At 36.9% G+C, this 21937-nt stretch overlaps 1 protein-coding gene across 1 annotated transcript in view; it reads right to left on the reverse strand.

Annotated features, from left to right (window-relative positions):
• The window catches only part of COL19A1 (collagen type XIX alpha 1 chain), a 388031-nt gene that overhangs the window by 362612 nt on the left and 3482 nt on the right, over window positions 1-21937 (reverse strand). The window contains exon 2 of the mRNA XM_060190822.1: window positions 15758-15884. Within this exon, the coding sequence (XP_060046805.1) occupies window positions 15758-15848 (91 nt within the window). The 5' untranslated portion in view covers window positions 15849-15884. The remainder of the gene's footprint in view (window positions 1-15757; window positions 15885-21937) is intronic.

The following is a 21937-nucleotide window of genomic DNA, read 5'->3' on the forward strand; positions in this document are numbered from 1 at the left end:
TTCTATTCTCAACAGAAGCAACCAGTGACACAGCTATATACAAATAATGTCAAAGGACATAAACTATGGTGATATTGTGTATGACACAGCAAATTTTAACAAAGGGATATTTCAAAGTTAACCCAACTGCAAATAATGTGATTATAGCAATAACTATCTATTGTCTTCTTAAACCCTAAGACAGCAGGAACCTCCCACTTCCTCTACAGAGCCTGTATTTCTCCAGTCCTGGAACCTCTAGACTGGGGCTCACTTTCCTGCATGCTTCTTTCAATTCATACCAAATAATCTTTCATCCACTGATCCCATCCTAATCAATGCAACAAGTACCACCTCAGCATGCTTCACTTCAGACTGTGTCCAGAGACTTCAGGCATGAAATGTCAACCCTTCACCCTCATTACTCGAGTGAGATCTTTCCTTTCAAAGTATTCTCAAATTCCATACCAGGTGGTTCACTTCCTAACAAAGTCCCAAAGCCTAGATATAGACCAGGTCCCATGAGATAGGGCATATGTTCACATATATCCATAAATTAGGACAAAATATTTACCTGAAAGCGAAAGTACACAACAGTCTGCGGCGAGTCAGTATAAAGTTCATAATGAAATAGTGTCTACTTAGACTTAGATGCCCTCCTCACCTACTTCTTATTACAGTTCTCTCATTCACTCTAAAGCTAACCTTATCAAAGCAAGGACTGCAAAAGACGAATAAGGGCAGGAGGCTGGCATACTTTAACAATGACTTTTATTTTAATTTCTTTACTGGGGAATTCATATTTTACCAGCAAACGCTATAAGAAGAAGAATGTTTTACCTTTGACAGTAAATACAGTAGTTTGTACATGCGTAACTTTTCCCAGTTTTCCATATAGCAATACAATTCCCACTAGGTCCACTGTCATCCTTTTTGAACCTGTATTCTTCCCTACACCCACCCCAGAGTATTTTAAGTTGGTGCAATATGCAAATCCCAGTTCAGGTTCCACTTGTGTTTTCTCTTCTGATATTGTTTTTCTTTTTTTTAATTTTTAAAAAAAAATTTAATATTTATTTCTTTTCCCTTTTGTTGCCCTTGTTATTTTATTGTTGTAGTTATTGTTGTTGTTATTGATGTCGTTGTAGTTGGATAGGACAGAGAGAATGGAGAGAGGAGGGAAAGACAGAGAGGGGGAGAGAAAGATAGACACCTGCAGACCTGCTTGTGAAGCAGGTCTCCTGCAGGTGGGGAGCCAGTGGCTCGAACCAGGATCATTACGCAGGTCCTTGTGCTTTGCACCATGTGTGCTTAACCTGCTGTGCTACCACCCGACCCCCCTGATCTTGTTTTTCAACTTCTGCTGAAGAGCGATATCATCCAATATTCATTCTTCTGTTTCTGACTTATTTCATGATTTAACATGATTTTTGAAGGTCCATCCAAGATCAGCTGAAAACGATGAAGTCACCGTTTTTAATAGCTGAGTAGTTTCCATTGTGTATATATACCACAACTTGCTCAGCCACTCATTTGTTGTTGGACACCTGGGTTGTTTCCAGGTTTTGACTATTACAAATTGTGCTGCTAAGACAGATCTTTTTGGATGGGTGTGCTAGGTTCCTTAGGATATATCCCCAGGAGAGGAATTGCAGGATCATATGGTAGGTCCATTTCTAGCCTTCTGAGAGTTCTCCAGACTGTTCTCCATAGAAGTTGGACCAACTCACATTCCCACCAGCAGTGCAAATGGGTTCCTTTGACTCCACAAACTCTCCAGTACTTACTGCTGCTACTGTTTCTGGTGTAGGACATTCTCATAGGAGTGAAGTGATATCTCACTGTTGTCTTTATTTGCATTTCTCTGACAATCAAAGACTTGGAGCTTTTTTTCATGTGTTTCTCGGCCTTTTGGTTCTCTTCTGTGGTGAATATTCTGTCCATGTCCTCTCCGCATTTTTGGATGGGGTTATTTGTTTTCTTGTAGTTGAGTTTGGCAAGCTCTTTATATATGTTGGTTATTAGCCTCTTGTCTGATGTATGGCATATAAAGATCTTCTCCCATTCTGTGAGGGGTCTCTTGGTTTGGGCAGTGTTTTCTTTTGCTGTGCAGAAGCCTTTTAATTTGATGTAGTCCCATAGGTTTATGCTTGCCTTAGTCTTCTTTGTAATTGGATTCATTTCATTGAAGATTTCTTTAAAATTGATGCAGAAAAGAGTTCTGCAAATATTTTCCTCTAAGTATATGAAAGTTTCTGGTCTAACATCCAAGTCCTTGATCCACTTGGAATTTACTTTTATATTTGGTGAAATATAGTGGTTCAATTTCATTCTTCTGCATGTTTCAACACATTTTTTCCAACATCATTTGTTGAAAAGACTCTGCTTTCCCCATTTAATAGTCTGGGCCCCTTTGTCAAAGATTAGATATCCATAGGTGAGGGGGATTACTTCTGGGCTCTCAATTTTATTCCACTGGTCAGTGTGTCTATTCATGTTCCAGTACCAAGCAGTTTTGATGACAATGGCCCTATAATACAATTTGAGATCTGGGAGCATGATGACTCCAGTTCTGTTCTTTCTTTTCAAGATTGTTTTGGCAATTCTCGGTCTTTTCTGGCTCCAGATAAACATTTATGGCATTTGTTCTATTCTTTAAAAAAAAAAAAAGTGTGTTTGGGATCTTGATGGGGATAGCATTAAATTTGTATATGTCTCTGGGGAGTATATTCATTTTGATGATGTTAATTCTTCCAACCCATGAACATGGAATATCTTTCTACTTCTTTGTTTCTTTTTCAATTTCCTTGATTAGTGACTCATAAGTTTCTGTATACAAGTCTTTCACTTCTCTGGTTAGGCTTATTCCTAGATATTTTATTGTTTTTGTTGCTATAGTAAAAGGAATTGATTTCTGGATTTCAACTTCTTCTACCTTAAAATTTGCATAGAGGAATGCCACTGACTTTTGAATGTTAATTTTGTAGCCTTCCACCTTCTGCATCCCACAATGACCTTGGGTCCATACTCCCAGAGGGTTAAAGAATAGGAAAGTTATCAGGGGAGGGAATGGGATACAGAGTTCTGGTTGTGGAAATTATGTGGAGTTGTACCCCTCTTATCCTATGGTTTAATCAATGTTTCCTTTTTATAAATAAAGAAAATGTAAAGAGAGAACAAAAATAATAATAATAATTTAATTAAATTTAAAAAATCAGTTGCACTAGCTTCCCTAGCACCTCTCCCTTGGTCAGAAGCCACAGGTGGGATCTGTCACCAGAGGAAATGTGAGAGAGCACAGTGAGTGCTCACACCTAAATTCAAAATAGCCTCCTTAAACCAACATTTTGAAGAAATGAGTTTAAGTTTCCGAAGGCAAAGTTTTAAGGTTAAAAGATCCATGACCTTGAAGAACCAGCATATAAACCTTGATGAATGACTCACTGAGGGGGCTGGAAGATAGCTCACCCAGTAGAGTGTACACTTTACCAAGAGTGAGAGCCTGAGTTCAAGCCCCTGGCACCACGTGGGTGATGCCATGCCAGGCAGCTTCGTGAATGGTGAAATGGTGCTGTGACTTCTCTCCTCCCTGTTTCTCTCTCTATCTGAAGTTAAAAAAGTCTGAAATTACATTACTCAGGCATGACGCTCCAGCACTATATGCATACATATATGTGTGTGTATGTGTTTTATTTAGTCAAATCTGTGGAGAAGTGGGGAGACCAGGAAAATTTGAATAAACAGAGAATACTCTGGAAAAAAAAGAAAATGTTCTAGAATTCTAGAAATACACTAAACTTTGATCTGAGGAGTAGCAATTTCATAAATCCACAAATGCATGTATAAAATTTGATCATAGGCTGATGAAATAACTCATTTGGATAGCGTGATGCTTTTCCATGTGAACACGTCAGGTTCAAATCTGGCTCTCACTGTAATGAAGAAAGCTTCAGGGCTATGGTCTTTTTCATCCTTTCCTTCTATTTCATTCCCTGTGTCTCAATCTTTAAAAAGTTGAGTACACATACAATATAGTGACCTTAGTTTGCAATACCAGAACAAAATGAGGAAAAACTATGAGAAAGCACTTTAAGCTAAAAACATGATTCTTGAAAAAACAAAATTATAATTAGTTATGACATTAAAGTACTATGTGATTATAATAAATAAGATAAATTTCACTTTCTTCAAAATCGATATAGGAACCCCCAATATATGATTTGCAAAATAAATTTAAAAGCAGGCAGAGGAACCTCCTATTATAGCATGTTAGTAACAAGGAGAAGGAATGCTGGCCCACTGCCAACTTGGAAACATTATATATCTTATTTAAATTCTTCTGAGGATTTAATGAAAATATAATGATGTCAAAGTTATAAACCTGTCACTTTAAAATGAATGGAATTCAACATTCTCAGCAATATTTATAAAGATATTTTCCACGCAAGTCTTAAATCTATAAAATCCTTATACAGTTCTTATCTTTAGAATATGTGATATTCTATATTTTGAAGCAAAAAGATGAATGTAAATAAAAACTCGGGAGTCGGGCAGTAGTGCAGCAGGTTAAGTGCACATAGTGCAAAGTGCAAGGACCAGAGTAAGGATCTCAGTTCTAGCCCCTTGCTCCCCACCTGCCGGGGAGTACTTTCACCAGTAGTGAAGCAGGTCTGCAGGTGTCTGTCTTCCCCTCTTCTCTCCATTTCTCTCTATCCTATCCAACAATGATGACAACAATTATAACTACAACAAAAGGGCAACAAAAGATAAAATAAACAAATATTTTTAAAAACTAACTGCTAATTATTTTGAGGTAAGAATCAAAAATGCAATAATGTGAATGCAAGAATCTTATGGATACATGACATCAGAACAATAATTGAAGTGTCTATCACATTTTAAGGTGCTGATTTCTTTATATAATAATATATATGCATTTTAATAAAAAGTAAAATATATATTTGCAGAAATAAATATATACCTTGAAAAGGTAATAATAAGACCTAAAGATCTAACCTTTCATATATGGAATCCCTGTGGCAGTGTCACTTCAAAGACTGAAATATTTCAAAATCAATTGCTAAAATTTTACCCCAAAGAATGTACTGCTTAAGAACCCTTAAAACTTTAGGCCTTTGTTAAAGAAAATGAAAATATCTGCATCAAAGTTATATTAATGTGTTGTTAGTGATTCCCATTTTCCTCTTGACTGTACTTGAAAATCCAGCCAGCTTACAAGATTGGAAGGATATTTAATCGGTCAAAGGATATAGAAATGAAGTCAACAAGGTGTAGATTTTTTTTAGGCCTTACCTAGATTACCTACAGAAAATACATACCTTTCAAAACACTTTAACCAATTAGAATCCAGACAAATAATTTAAGAGGAGTTATGAGATTTTTCTGTTCATATAGCAACTCAATGGAAAATTGGAAATAAGCCTCAAGTTCCCTACTAATCATTTACCCTCTATGAACACCACTTTTTAAGATCATATTTAAACAAAGTAATAGAATATATATAAAACTCTTCTCCTGTGAAAAAACTCCTCTCCTTTAAATATATATTTGAATATATATATATATATATATTGTCCCCACTCTGCTTAAAACATGTACTTTAAAAAAAATACACTTGCTTCTGCAATCTCTAAAATTCTTTACTATACTCTTACCTGCTGACTTGACCTTCTATTGAAAAGCTAAGCATCTAGTCTTTATATTATCAATAGAGTGCATATCTTTTGAAACACATTATCCTATGGTTAGACTAGTATTTCTATACACACTCACATGAAAGTTGGTAGCTTAATATAGTATTCACTGGAGACATACTGAATTTCAGGCTACACTCATAGCAAATAGCTTAAATTTTCTATCATTTAAATTTTTCTATAGTTAAAGTTTTCATTTTTTATTCATTCAATAGAGAGAAACTGAGAAGAGATAAGAGAGAGAGAGAGAGAGAGAGAGAGAGAGAGAGACCATGACTTGCAGACCTCTTCACCACTTGTGAAACTTTTCCCCTGCAGGTGGGGACCAGAGGTTTTGTGCACTGAAATGTGTGTGCTTAACGAGGTGTACCACCTCCTAGCCACAAGTTTTCATTTTTCGAACTAATTTATTACCTAAAATATTTGTGTAGAATGTTGATGTTCAGGCTGAAAATGGACTAATCAGAGAACCCTTGGCCTTAGGAAAAGGCAAGAGGTGAAGTTAATCCTTATGCACCAAGAAGACAAAGGGAAAATAACAAAATCAGAGACATTATGAAAAACAGTGATATGTTCAATTACACTTCTCATAATCTGTTGAACTGTTTTTTTAGTATTATTTAAGCTATTTATGTTTAAACTACTTCAGTGATTGCAGAGGAACAGATATAGTTAGTCTAATAAAGATACGATTTTTACTTTAATTTTGCTGCAGTGAAAATACTTCATATATTTGTATTAAATGTATAATGGCTCACCTATCTCAATATTCAGTTAATTGAGATAGATCCTCTTTTCGGGTGCATGTTTCTATGCCCTTCACATATTTGGTGAATTTACCAGCTTACATGTAATTTTTTTTTTCCTCCAGGGTTATCACTGTAGCTCAGTGCCTGCACTACGAATCCACTGCTCCCAGAGGCTATTTTTTCCCATTTTTGTTGTCCTTGTTATTATTGTTATTGTTGTCATTGCTGCTGTTGTTGTGGGATACAACAGGACAGAGAGAACTCAAGAGGAGAAGAAAAGAAAGAGGAGAAAAGAGAAAGATAGACACCTGCACACCTGCTTCACCACTTATGAAGTGTAACCCCACCACCCCCGGCCACAGGTGGGAGCCAGGGTCTTGAACCGGGATCATTAGGCTGGTCCTTGCTTCACACCATGTGCGCTTAACCCACTACGCTACCATCTGGCCCCCTGTGTATGTAATTTTTGACATGGAAGGTTTAGACAGAATGCTGACAAAATTCCTTCTCAATCACCTGACTCGGGTCTCCTGACTTTTCTTATTTTCTCACAAGTCAAGCCTTGTCCCTGCCTCAAGAACTTCTTAGTGTGTGTTGCTTCCCAAGTATCCCCATGTTGCCCATTCTCTCTGCCTTCATGTGTACAACTAAATGTCTTCAGATAAGGGCAGCCTTCCCTAATTATGCTATATATTAAAAATCTATCCCTTCACATCAAACAGAATTGCCAATAAAAATAAATACAGGATTCCCAATTAAAGTTGTACATAAGATGAGTAACTAAGATTTCTGTATGTTTCTTTTATAATTTCTAAATACTGAAATACTTTAGTGTGATAGTATTTTCATATATAAGAAACATATTTTATATAATAATTAGAACATACACTAAAATGTCTGTATTTAGTGAACTTCAAGTTTAATCAAGATCATATTTATTAGTAATTTAATATTTATTTATAAAATTATAACGTAACAGGGGTATAAGTCCACACTGTTCCCACCACCATAGTTCTGTTAAATCATACTTAAAATCTATCTACTTTTGTAGAAGTTCTATTTCTAACTCTGCTTTTCTAACATGTGCTAAGGAAATTTGTTCTCTTTTACCTTCAGGGATGAAAGTTTTCTTACAGCACTTGCCTCATGATTAGAGCTGAGGAAGATGAGAAGTGATTTACCAGAGATACCAAAGTGGCCAATTTTTCTTTCATAAGTGGATCAAAATAGGAGCCTTAAAGTGTTTTGCCTCTTTTAAGACTAAAGAATACCTCTAGAGGATAGATGGAGGAGCAGAATGTTTTTATTTTAACTAGTTTTCTCAAGCCCGTTCCCAGACTTACTTTGACTATACCTTCAAAAAAAAAAAAGACTATAGAGTAACCTAACTTGGAAAGAAAACACTGGAAAAAAAAATTTAGATTTAAAAAAAAAAATTATGCAAGGACCGGCATAAGGATCCTGGTTTGAGCCCCTGGCTCCCCACCATCTAGATGCTTCATCTGAAATTTTTCAGTAAATAAAAAAAAAACTAGGGTGGGGTAGATAGCATAATTTTTATGCAAAGAGACTCTTATGTCTAATGCTCCAAAGTCCCAGGCTCAATCCCTCACAACACCATAAGCCAGAGCTCAGCAGTGCTCTGGTAAAAGGTAAAAGGTAAAAGGTGAAGGGGAAGGAGAGGGTGAAGGAAGGAACAAGGAGGAAAAAAACTATAATGTAAATGATGCTTTCCTTTTGTTAAGTCTGAATATTTTTCCCTTACTCTCATATTTTGTATTTATTATTTTTATAATAATTCAGTGATTTTGCATTAAAATAGATTGAGCCAAAGAGAAAAGGGGGTATTTAATTATTTAATACAAGACTGAACTTCAGAGGAAGTTTTAAATGGCTGAAATAACTATTTAAAACAAGTTTTAAATAATACATATGATGCATATTTTTAATACTACTCTCTCCCCTAATCTCTTCTATTGAGCTAAAATTATCATGTTCAAATTAAAGTTCATCTGCCATAAGAAACATGCAACAAGTTTTATAACCTCGGTAGTAAAACTGAGGAAACGAAATAACAATTCATGATAGCATCAAGATTTTAAGTTGCTACTGAATCTCTCCATACTTCCCTTAAACCCTGTCCCAACTAAAACAAAATTTTCCAGGTAATTGTTAAATATATCATAAAGTAAAGCAATTAAAAGACTCAATTTACCTTTCATATATTTAAGCTTAATAGTAGACTACCAACAACTTCACAGACTCCAGAATTGAAACCCTAGCCTCTGCCTAAGATTTGTTGTATTTTATTTTTAGATGTAATCACTTCCCTCCGGTAAATGGTTAGTGACCACAAGCACAGGTCTGCACATGAGGAAACTAAAAAGGGAATCTTGCACTGTGAACCAGATACACAAGATACAAAAAGGGTCCCTTGCCAGGGCAAGTCCAGAGTGTGTCATATTCTTCAATAATCCTTATGACTGTGCTATGCTGACATTTTCGACTAATGCAAATAACACTTGAAATTAAGCAATGTCTGTGGCATGTGCAGCATGTAATGCTTCACTAACACCTTCTATTAATGGTATGATAAAAAAAATTTTCACTTTTTCCTTTATTAATTCCCTTAGTACCTCATCTTAACATGAATCTTGTCAGAGTTTAAACGAATTTGAATTTATACTATAAGAAAAATTTCTTAGTATGGTCTGGGAGGTGACGCAGTGGATAAAGCATTGGATTCTCAACCATGAGGTCCTGAGTTCGACCCCCAGCAGCACATGGACCAGAGTGATGTCTGGTTCTCTCTCTCCTCCAATCTTTCTCATGAATAAATAAATAAATTATTTCTAAAAAAAAAAATCTCTCAGACTGGCTCACTTAGTGATAGCCTTTTTGATCAGTAACAGATCACCTATTATCTGGGGCCCTAGTCAGGGAATCCTTGGATTCCCACACTGATATGATAGGCCTAGACCTCTAACAGATTTTTCTTTCTACCATCACTGGTAACTTCCATCAGGAATGTCATTATAAGCCCTCTGTGGACCACTCTAGAAACTTGTCCTCACTATAAAGTAGCAATGGTAGGGACTGCCCAACTCACCAAGAGGAAGCTGAGTCATCCTTCCCTGCCACTTGAGGAACACTGGTGCTGAAACAAGTGCACCTAGAATGTTCCCAGCTATGACCATAGACAGTGAGCTCAGACTGACAGGGACTAAGAGATTACACATGTTCCTGTGCTAAATATGAATATATATGAGCTCTGGGTCAGGTTGATAGGGTAAACAGAATTTATATATCTTCCTCAAGTTTGGGAGCTACTCTCTGTCCCAATCTAGCTTTCTAGCCCTATTCTCAATTCTGCCACCATCTTCCTTGACAATAGCTTTTGTTCACCTCTATGTTAGCCATCAAACTAAAGCAAAAACTACTAAAATCATGGGACCCTAGGAGCATACCTAAAGTAGACTTCCTAGACTCTTTCCACCCCAAGATCCCTATTTTCAGTTTCTCTATTTCTATTTGTTGGTTCCTATCTATTAAACAATTTGTCCTACTTTATATGATACTGCCTTTCAGCCACCAAGCTGGCTATGATTCCATCCTGACTTTCCTGGGCAGATAACCTCATAAATGTGTCTTTTAACCTCACCTCTCCAGAGCCATACCCCATTAGACAAAAGTAGGAACAGGCTGGGGGTATGGATAAACTTGCCAACATCTATGTTCAGCAGAGAAACAAAGACAGAAGCCAGAAATCCCAACTTTCTGCATTCCATAAAGAATTTGGGTCCATACTCCCAGAGGGGGAGTTTAGTTAAGGGAAAATGACCAGATAGCTGTGAACTCCAACTACATCAGGAACCAGAAAGAGAAGAGGCAAAAAAGAAGGACAGTGGGAAGTAGTAATAGGTGTAGGTGGGACTTACAAAGGAAGGGAAGGCAGGACTACAAAAAAAAAAGATGAATATAGATAATTACAGAAATAATAGGAAAGCCATATCTGTGATCCTGAGAGAACTACAATTTCCAATGCAGGGAATGGGGACACAGAACTCTAGTGGTGGGAACAGTTCATAATTATACCCCTATTATCTCATAATTTTGTAAGTCATTATTAGGTTACTAATAAAAAATTTTTTACAGAAGAAAAATCTCTCAGATAAAGTAATCATTTAAAATAAATTATACCAGAATATATGCTTTACAGTGGTCCCACATACACTATAACATAAAAATTTGGGATACCAAAGTAAGGACTACAAAAGTTGAATAAGGGCAAGAGGCTGGCATACTTTAATGATGACTCTTTAGTCACTATCAGGACACCCCATCAGCTGGGGCCCTATTCGGGGAGTCCTGAGATTCCCAAACAGACATAATGGACCTTGACAGCAAATAGATCCCTCTCTCCATTGTCACTGGTCATGTCCATCAGGAACAACACAAGAGACCCCTTTGTGGGCCCCCATAGGACCTTGCCCTCAACTTGGATCAACAACAGTAGAGAATGTTCCATATCCGAAGGGAGGCTGGACAACATACTCTATGTTCCACGTGAGGAAGATGAGTTCTGAAATTGGGCAGCTTAGAACATTCCTACTCATGACCACAGAATGTGAGCTCAGACATACAGGGATGAAGAGATTACATAGGCTCCTATGCTGAATATGGGACCCAGATCAAATCAATGGGGTCTATAGTCAACAATATTTATATACCTTTCCCATATTTGGGAGCTACTCTCTTCCCTGATCCAGCTTTCTGGTCCTTTTTCCAGTCATGATATCATCTCCCCTGACAATAACTAGGATCCACCTGCATATCAGATGTCAGGCTCAGGAAAACACTAGTCATGAGCCTTTTGGAATATAACTAAAATAGGCCTACTGACTACAAAACGGAGACCCCAAATCTTCATCTGCATTATTACAGCCTTTAGATTCATGATTAGTCAACAATTTGTTTGGCTTTATATGTTAACTCTTTTTTTCAGTCACCAGGTTCCAGATGCTACCATTATGCCAACCTGACTTCCCTGGGCAGAGGACTCCACCAGTGTGTCCTGGAACCCCACTTCCCCAGAGGCCTGCCCCAACAGTGAAAGAGAGAGACAGGCTGGGAGTATGGATCAACATGCAAGGATACATGTTCAGCGGAGAAGCAATTACACAAGCTAGACCTTCCACATTCTGTACCCCATAATGACCCTAGATTCATACTCCCAGAAGGATAAAGAATAGGGAAGCTATCAGGGGAAGGGATGGGATACAGAGTTCTGGTGGTGGGAATTGTGTGGAGTTATACCCCTCTTATCCTATGGCTTTATCAGTGTTTCCTTTTTATAAATACAATTTTTTTTAAAATAAGGATACCAAATTACATAACATCCAAGGGAATCCCAAGATGAAAATACTTCAAATACAAAGTGACGAAGTTTTTGATACACAACATTTTGCTTGTAGTTAACAACATTGTATATACACTTAAGAAGGAGAAACACATATTAAATGTTCTTAACAACAGTTACTAATGGCAAACAATAAAACAAAACAAAGAAGATAAAAGGAAATTTATAATGTGTGAGGAAACTAACGAGTTGAAGAAATAAATTCAATTAATTTTCCCAAAAATTGTTTCTATAAATATTTTCCTCAGATATATTGTACTAGATTCACTTGGGGAGCTTGCTACAAATGTAAACTGTTGAGTACCCTCCCAGTCTGCGAGTACAATGAAAACCCTTGAGAGTGGGATATGAAACAGTATCAATATATGTTTTAGGGATTCCTAGGTCTTCAAGATATGTGGCAACACATCAAATCCATGACCAAAGTACCAATATTCCTCCAACAAAGTTCACTGGACTCTCTCCAACTTTTCAAATCACCTTCCAGGGACAGCAAAATAGCTCACCTGGACTATACACATGCTTTGCCATGTACCTCATCTAAGGTCTAGCCCGGTTGCTCATCACACTAGAGGAAGTGTCAATGGTGTAGCGTCTCTCTCTCTCTCTCTCTCTCTCTCTCTCTCTCTCTCTCTCTCTTCCTTCTCCCTCTTCCTCTTGCTCTTGCTCTCCCTCTTCCTCTCTCTTTTGTCCTCTGCCTCCAACTCTCCCTCTGAAAAAAGTTAACCCAGAAGAGTGAGGCCCTGGTGTTGACAATAAAAAAATTAAACTATGCTCCTCCCCTGTTTGATAACCTCAGTTCTATTGTCAGAGTTTTCTTCCATTTGCTTTTGTCTTCTTGCTTTTCTTTATAAATCACTTATCAATGAAATTACCAGGTATTTGTCTTTCCCTTTCTGACTTATTTGCTTAGCATGATCCCCTCCAGTTCCATTTCTATTATAGCACAGGGAAAGATTTTATATTTTTGGAGCTGTATAGTGGCACATCTGTTATAGTACAAAAGTTACATGAGTGCTAACCATTTCATCTTTTCTTATACCTCAGTAGTTTTCCATTTTACATATGTACATTCAGAGAAATTCCAATATAAGTATACTTGTACACACACTCACACACACATATGTTTATCTACTCATCTGTCATTGGACACTAAGAAGTTTCCTTATCTTGGCTGTTGTAAATAGTCCTGTAATGAACATAGATGTGTATATGTGTATATATCTTTTCATATTAGTGGGGGGTGTCTTTTTTTGATAGATACCTTGAAGTAAAATCACTGGATCATATAGTACCCCTATTTTTAAATTTACATTTTACTAACAGTACATAAACTTCCTTCTCCATACTCTTGCCATCATTTGCTTTTTTAAAATAATAACATTTTTATTCATTTTAATGTGATAGGAGACAGAGAAAGTGAGAGGGGGAGAGAGAACAGAAGCATTATTTCACCACTTATGAAGTTCCCCCCTGCAGGTGAGGACTTGGATATGGAAATATATACACTCAATCAGGTGTTACATGTCCCAGCCCCCACATTTTTTATTTCTGACCTTTCAAAAGTAGGTTATTCTCACAGGTGTGATATCTCATTATTGTTTTGGTTTGCATTCTCCTTATAATAAGTAGTCATTCCAGCTGATTCTTGTTTACAACACAATTGGAAAACCATTTGTACAGATCCTGTAGACCACTGTCATCATCAAGAACATTTATTATACACTAGCAAGTGCCTAAAAACTATACTTTACTCACAAAGATTAATTTTCCTTTCTAACAAAAACAGTCCTATCCCCTCTAAGTTACAAATCATATTACTATTATGTTTCTTAAATAGAAAATAAAATAGAGTAAGCTTGCTTGTCCTGTGTACATTTTTTTGCCATGAATTATTGCTGTTTATTTTTCACTGAAAAGTTTTCCCCCAAAAAATGTATGACAGTCACAGGATGTCCTTTATACAATGGTAGCATATTCAAAATTTCATGGGGATTATTTTAGGATATGTACTCCTGCCAAATTACTCTAAAAAATAATAAAGACTTACATAACACTAAAAGAATAAAATTTGTTCTATCATTATGGCAGATTTTTTTATGTTTCAAAATCAAAAGCCTTGTATGAGAAAATAGCTCAGATGACAGAGCATAAGTATTGCATACTTGAGATTCCAAATTTGATCTTTAGAGCTGTACATACGGAGTGGTTCTCTGGTTTCTCCCCTTCTGTCTTATACTCGTGTTATAAACTCTCTATCTTTGAAAAATATTTAAAAAATTAAGTCTCTACAGGCTGGGAGTATGGATCGACCTATCAACACCCATGTTCAGCAGGGATGCAATTACAGAAGCCAGACCTACCACCTGCTGCACCCCATAATGAACATGGGTCCATACTCCCAGAGGGATAAAGAATAGGAAAGCTATCAGGGGAGGGGATGGGATATGTTGTTCTGGTGGTGGAATTGTGTGGAGTTGTACCCCTCTTATCCTATGATCTTGTCAGTGTTTACATTTTCTAAATAATAGTTTTTTAAAAAATCATCTCTGTGTATTTATATCTGCTCAGTAAAAAATCATTAAATACATATTCTAAAATTAAATAAAACTCATTCTTAAAATATATTGTTATATGGGACCGTCAGAATATACCATATGAAATTTTTGCATAGAAGAGTTCATCAGGGGCCAAGCAATGGTACACATGGTTAAATGCACAAGCTACAGTGTGTAAGGACCAGGGTTCAAGTCCCTGGTCCCAACCTGCAGGGAGAAAGCTTCAGCAGTGGTGAAGTAGATCTGCAGGTGTCTCTGTCTCTCTCTTTATGTTCCCCTCCCCTCTAAATTTCTCTCTGTCTCTATCCAAAAATAAATTTATAAATTAAAAAAATAAAGAGTTCATCATTGAATAGCATATGATTTTTTCAATGTATCCCATCAACTGTATACTTGTATACTTATATGAAGTGCATATAAGTATGACTTAGACAGACTTACTATTTACAAAATATTTAGAGGCCTGGGCAGTGGTACACCTGATTAAGTGTACATATTACCATGCACAAGAATCTGGGTTCAAGCTCCTGGTCCCCACCTGCATTAGAAAAGCTTCACAAATGGTGAGGCAGTGCTGCGGATGTCTCTCTGTTTCTTTCTCCCTCTTTATCCCCCTTCTGTCTCAAGTTCTCTCTGTCCTATCAAATTAAATTCAAAAAATATTTTTAAAGAAGTCTTCCAATTCAGCAATTTAATAATTTTGAGAACTCAAAAATAATCAAAGATGCTTTAATGTGCCGTCAAATTCCTTGGACATATCTATGAGAAAGCTGAGATATTTAACAGTTGTAAATATTATCTATTTGACTCAAAAAGTTCTCTGAAAACTATTAATATTTTTCACTTTATCTGAGACACTACAAAATATACTTGCATATAATTAAACTACATTTATTTCTATAGCTCCTACTCTGCTTTTCACTTTTCTCTCATTAAGACCAGTGATATCTGTGCTAATCCTATTTAGTGATAAATCTCCATAATTATAATTAGAATAACTTGAAAAAAATTACAATTTACACAGGAAAAGGCTAAATATACAATTTCATATATATAAACACAGAGATGCACAATACATGCTTACATCTGTAGATATTAATGGAAGAAAAACTAGATCATTTTATAATAAGGATATGAAGTAATTTCAGAGAGTCTAGTATGTGACATGTAAAGGTCATTTGGAAAAAAAGTGAATTGTCAATTATTTTGAACAAAATGTAATTCAAATTAATCTGTGGCTACTTCATTTTTAGCAAGATTTATTTAAATGAGTTTTTTAAAATCACTTAAGTACTATAAATATCATTTGGCAATTGGACAAAGAGGTGGCCTTTTTACCTGATTTGTCCCTTACGGTTACGGAAGTGGAAGCAGGAAGCAGGAGCATTGCCACCCAGAGCCAAAGTTTCCAAGAGGCAGTGAACTCCATTGTGCCTTGAAACCATGTGAACAAGTAGACACAGATCTGCAATAAGATAAAATATTTTTAATTGAGCTTATTGTATACAGTTTTTCTCATCATCTCCAGACAATTCTCATCACTAAAGACAAGCTAACATATTTTATACTGTATATAATTTGATAATTACATATATTCAAATTATATAATTTGAATATATGTAATTATATATAAATATATGTTACTGAGCATGTAAGGCTTCTGAAAGTATTTAGAGATTACTTCCTAGTTAATTATCAATGTTTTATAATGATCAATTATAAAACCTCTTATAACTAAAGTATCTCATCTTTTAAATGTTTAAGTAATTACATTTAGTGAAATATATTTTAAATTCTTTATGTACATAGAACGCAAACTTTTCCACTTTCAACATTTTTAAATGTGCAGTTCATTGGTAATAAGTTAATTCATATTCTTGTGCAATCATACCATCATTCATATTTTTTTCATCTTTCAAAACAGCATTTGTCCTTTTCTAACTTTATTTCACTTAGCATTATATCTTCAAGACATTAGGGCATATGTCAGAATTTCTTTCTATTAAGAGATGAATACTTTTGCCATGTTAGTATAAACCACATTTTGTTTATCTATTCATTCACTGGCAGACATCTGGGATGCTCTTATCTTTTGGCTGTTGTGAACAATGTGGTTGTGAACATGTATATAGAAATGCCTCCCTACCTGCAGTAGGAAAGGTTTGTGAGTAGTGAAGCGGTGTTGCAGGTGTCTCTCTGTCTCTCTGTCTCTCTCCCTCTCTATCATTCACTTCCCTCTTGATATCTGGAGGTCCTTAGCCAATAAATAAATAAAGATAAAAATTTTAAAAAGAAATGCTTCTTTTTAATATTTTCTTTGTTGGATAAAGAGAGAGCAAAATTGAGAAGGGGAAGATAGAGGAGAGAGAAAGAAACACTGCAGCATTGCTTCAGCTCTCATGAAGCTTCCCCCTGCAGATGGGAACCTTGAAGCCAGGTCCTTGCACATTGTAATGTATGTGCTCCACCACCCAGCCTGAAATGCCTTTTCTTTTTTTTTTTTTTTTAATTTTTTATTTAAGAAAGGATTAGTGAACAAAAGCATAAGGTAGGAGGGGTACAACACCACACACTTCCCAACACCCAATCCCCATAACCCACCCCCTCCCATGGTAGCTTTCCCATTCTCTATCCCTCTGGCTGAAATGCCTTTTCAAGTGAGTCGTTTCAATTCCTTTGGATACATACCTAAAACTGAATTGTTGGATCACATAGTAATTCTATTCTTGATTTTTGTGAGGAACCACTATATTGTATTTGAAATTGACATGTTGCCTTTCAAAACTGTCATTTTGAATGTATTACTATCTTATAGGTGTTGAGAAAAAGGTTAATTGAATATATTTATTGCAATAGAAAAATTAAACATTATACAAGTTATTTTAATAATGAAAAAACTAGCATGGGAAAATTTGCAGGTAAAACCACGATGACTTCCTCAGTATAGTTAAAAATTTACAGTACCACTGGAATACTTACTCCAGGAATTCTAAATGTGCAAAGACAATACTTATATGACATCATTCAAAATTTACTCAGTAATCAACTACAAAAGAATTCATAATTCAAGTGCCTAACCTATGTCAATACTCTTAGGAAACATTAAGCCACCATTTTTGGTATTCTATGTGTACCAAATACAGTAAGATCAGCATTTTACAATTAATTCAAGATTTTAGATACTTTTGGATGAATAGTTAGAAACAGTAATTGCAATACTGAAACCATATGTGTAGTTCTAAGTAGCAAACAGCTGTTTTATGCTTTATTTCTTTTGAAGTCTTTCATCTATGTATAAAGTTCCAAACCTCAGATGACTTTGCAAACTTATTCTAGTTGTCTAAGATAGTAAACTTTGAAACAATTAACTCCATTTCAAATAAATAATACAAAGATTGCTCTAGTTTTTAGTGATCCTTGTTTCACATTTAACCAAAGTTAAAATTTCTTAGCTGATAGTTTACTATAGTAATTTTAAATGGTTTTGTATATGGTTTCTGCTACTTAGCAACAAGTTGCGTAGCTTTAATAACCCTTCATCTATTCATCTGAAAACAAGGATTAATACTATAAATAACTTATTATGGAGAATGACTTTAACTCAGGGTCTTGAGCATAACGTTAATAACACTGTCCTTAGGGGCCAGGCTGTAGCACAGCGGGTTAAGCACACAAGGACCAGCGCAAGGAATCTGTTCGAGCACCGGCTCCTCAACTACTGTGTGTGGGGGGGTCGCTTCACAAGCCTTTAAGCAGGTCTCCAGGGGTCTATCTTCTCTCCCCCTCTCTGTCTTCCCCTCCTCTCTCAATTTCTCTCTTTCCTATTCAGCAGCAATAGCAACAGCAAGGGCAAAATAGCCATATCTGAAAGCAGTTCTTCAGAAATTCTAGACAATGTCTTTCAGATAATGCAAGCAGGTACTAATGTAGGTCTTTCACAAAGAAGAGTGGTGTAGAACTTCTGAAATCTGTTTTCTTCCTTTAAACATCACAATTATAGGGACCGGGTGGTGCCATACCTGGTTAAGCACACACATTACAGTGTGCAAGGACCCAGGTTTGAGCCGGATCCCCACCTGTCGGGGGGAAAGCTTCACGAGTGATGAAGCAGTACTGCAGGTGTCTCTCTATTTTTCTCCCTCTCTATCACCCCCCCTTCCCTGTCAATTTTTGGCTGTCTCTATCCAGTAAATAAATATAATAAATAAATAAATAAAGACATTACAATAGTATCCATCAGAAAGACCTAAATACCCAGGTCAAGTTTAGAATTGAGCACAGCGAGCTTTAAAGGATGAAATGGTGTATGGCTTGGAGGCAGACTGATCTTTTATTTATTTTATATATCTGCCTGCACTAGGAAGGGGATCACCCACATATATGAAAACATGGCAGGGGCCAGGCAGGCCGTGGCACACCTGGTTACGTATACACATTATAGTACGCAATGACCTGTTCAAGCCCCTGGTCCCCACCTGCAGAGAAAGCTTCATGAGTGGTGAAGCAGATCTGCAGGTTTGTCTCTCTGTCTCTCTCCCCTCTATCTGCTCCACCCCTCTCAATATCTCTTTTTCTCTATCCAACAATAAAAAGAGATAAAAAGACCATTTAAAAATAAAAAGAAATAAATATAAAGAAAATATGGCAGCAAGTTGATAAGCTGTGTCCATAAGGATGAAAAATAGCAATCTTTGACTATCAACTTGGGCTTGTTTACACACGCGTTTGAACAAACAAGGTGTTTGTTCACCCTCCGGGAAACTGGGCCAAAATAAGAGTGTTCCAGACACTGCAAGAGAAGTGAGGGCCATTTGGTTATTGTCTACATAGAGTTGTCTAGAAACTTGGGCTCTATAGAAATTTTACTCTGAAAATAGGTGTACTGCTAAAGCAAAGTCATACTCTTACCTCCTAAAATGTAAGACCCAGAGTAGGAAGGTTCTTACCTAGCACAAATGGTGGTGCTGAAGACAGGTATCGAGCCACAGCATTCTACAGAAGTGAAACACTAAAGTTCCTATAGAAGATTGAGGAGATAGCATACTGGCTATAGAAAAGATTTTTATGGCTGAGGCTAATTCCCAGGATCTAGACCTGGCACCAACATAAACCAAAACTGAGCAGTACTCTGCTAAGTTTAAAACACACAAGAAAGATTTTAATCACTTTTATAATTCAAGTCTACATCTATTTAACTAAAATATCTTTGTTGCCACACCATGAACTTTATTAACCAAGATGTGGAATAGACTCATCACATTTATATACATTACAGTTCCTTTAAATTTTCAACTATTCACTATCAAGACTCTTGATAGAGACTCCAGGAAACTCCTTCCCAAAGCTACAAAGTACCAAGCTCATAACTGTTAGGTTGCCCAGCACTATGAGTCTTGACTAGGTAACACTACTGGAATCCTAAAGGCACTAATGTAACCCAGATAGCAATATCTGTAACAAATTTCTCATCACCATGACAAACAGATTAATGGTTTGCTGAAGTCTTGGATCTGACCTCTACTTCTAAACACTATTTTCATCATTTTGGCAACAGGAGTAGATATGGATATTGGTTGAAATAAAGGAATTAAAAAAAAAAGTATTGGGAGTCAGGTGGTAGCGCAGCGGGTTAAGCGCAGGTGGTGCAAAATGCAAGGACCAGCATAACGAGCTCTTGGCTCCCCACCTGCAGAGGAGTCACTTCACATGCAGAGGAGTCACTTCACATGCAGTGAAGCAGGTCTGCAGGTGTCTCTTTCTCTCCCCTCTCTGTCTTTCCCTCTTCTCTCCATTTATCTCTGTCCTATCAAACAATGATGACATCAATAACAACAACAATAAAAAGACAACAATGGTCCTCGAAGAACAGTGGTAGAAACTGCCTCACTCTCCAAAGGGAAGCTGAGTCAACATACTCTGCCACTTGAGAAAGACTGGTACTGAAATGAGTGCAGCCTAGAATGTTCCTAGTTATGACCATGGGATGTGAGCTCAGACTGACAGGGATGCAGAGGTTATAGAGGCTCCTGTGCTAAATATGAATAGGTATAAGCCCTGGGTCAGATCGATGGGGTTTATAGTTAATGGTATTTCTATACTTTTCCCATAGTTGGGAGCATCTCTCTGACCTCACCCGGCTTTCCAGTCCTATTTCCAACTCTGATGCCATCTTCCCAGATACTTCTAGCCCACCTACATGTTAGCTGTTGGGCTCAGGCAAAATCAGTAAAATCATGGGTCCCTTGCAATACACCAAAAATAGACTTCCTAGCTTCTTCCAATGGGAAGGCCTCAAATTTCATCTGCTATACTTTTACCTTTAGGTTCCTGATTATTATACAATTTGTTCTCCTTTATATCAGAATGTTTTTCAGCCACCAAGTTGCAGATGCTACTATGATACCAACCTGACTTCCCTGGGCAGAGGACCTCACCAATGTGTCCTGGAACCCCACCTTCCCAGAGCCCTACCTCACTAGGGAAAGACAGAAACAGGCCAGGGATATAGATCATCTTGTCAAAGCCCATGTCCAGCAGAGAAGCAATTACAGAAGCCAGACCTTCCACCTTCTGCTCCCCATAAAGATCTTTGGCCCATCTCCCCAGACAATACCTTGGATCCACCTGCATGTTAGCTAACAGACTCAGGAAAAAACTAGTAGGGTCATGGGCCGCTTGGAATATACCTAAAATAGACCTACTAGCTGTTTCCAAAATGGATACCCCCAAATCTTCATCTGTAATATTCTTGCCTTTAGGCTCATGATTAGTCAACAATTTGTCCTGCTTTATACCTTTATACCTCTTTTTCAGCCACCAGGTTACAGATGCTAACATGATGCCAGCCTGACTTCCCAGGGCAGATGACCCCACCAATGTGTCCTGGAGCCCCGCCTCCTCAGAGCCCTGCCTCACTAGGGAAAGAGAGAGGCAGGATTGGGGTATGGATCCACCTGCCAACACCCATGTTCATCGGGGAAGTTCAGGCCTACATCTACCTTTTTCCATAAATTTATCATTGACGACAGTAATGAAAATGAACTTAGCCTTTTGCAGCTTAAGCAAAGTTCCTGCCCTTTCTATAGTGTACAGAAATGTTGTGACCTTCCTATTTTAATTACAGGAAAAATCATTAGTCCAAGACTCCATATTAAAAATTTCAAAATGAAGTCTAATTAACTCTTGACTCCCACATTAACTATCAAAGTTTATCAAATCTAATTTCAAATGTGTTTTGAACCCATATCACTTCCAATCTGGAAAAAGTCCATCAGATACTTTACTAGACTCCTTTCCTTTAGTTTTTCTTTCTTTCCTCTCTCTTTAATTCCATATCCCTACTACTCAAAAATCCGATTTCTAAAAAAAACAACTAGGTTCAGAAAAATAACGTATAGTGTAACTACTTTGCCTTGTGTACAACGTATATTCAAACCCAGCCTCTACTACATTGAGGGAAGTCCTCCTCTCCTCTCCTCTCCTCTCCTCTCCTCTCCTCTCCTCTCCTCTCCTCTCCTC

Source organism: Erinaceus europaeus, chromosome 4 (assembly GCF_950295315.1).
Source record: "Erinaceus europaeus chromosome 4, mEriEur2.1, whole genome shotgun sequence".
In the NCBI taxonomy this organism is placed as follows: domain Eukaryota; kingdom Metazoa; phylum Chordata; class Mammalia; order Eulipotyphla; family Erinaceidae; genus Erinaceus; species Erinaceus europaeus.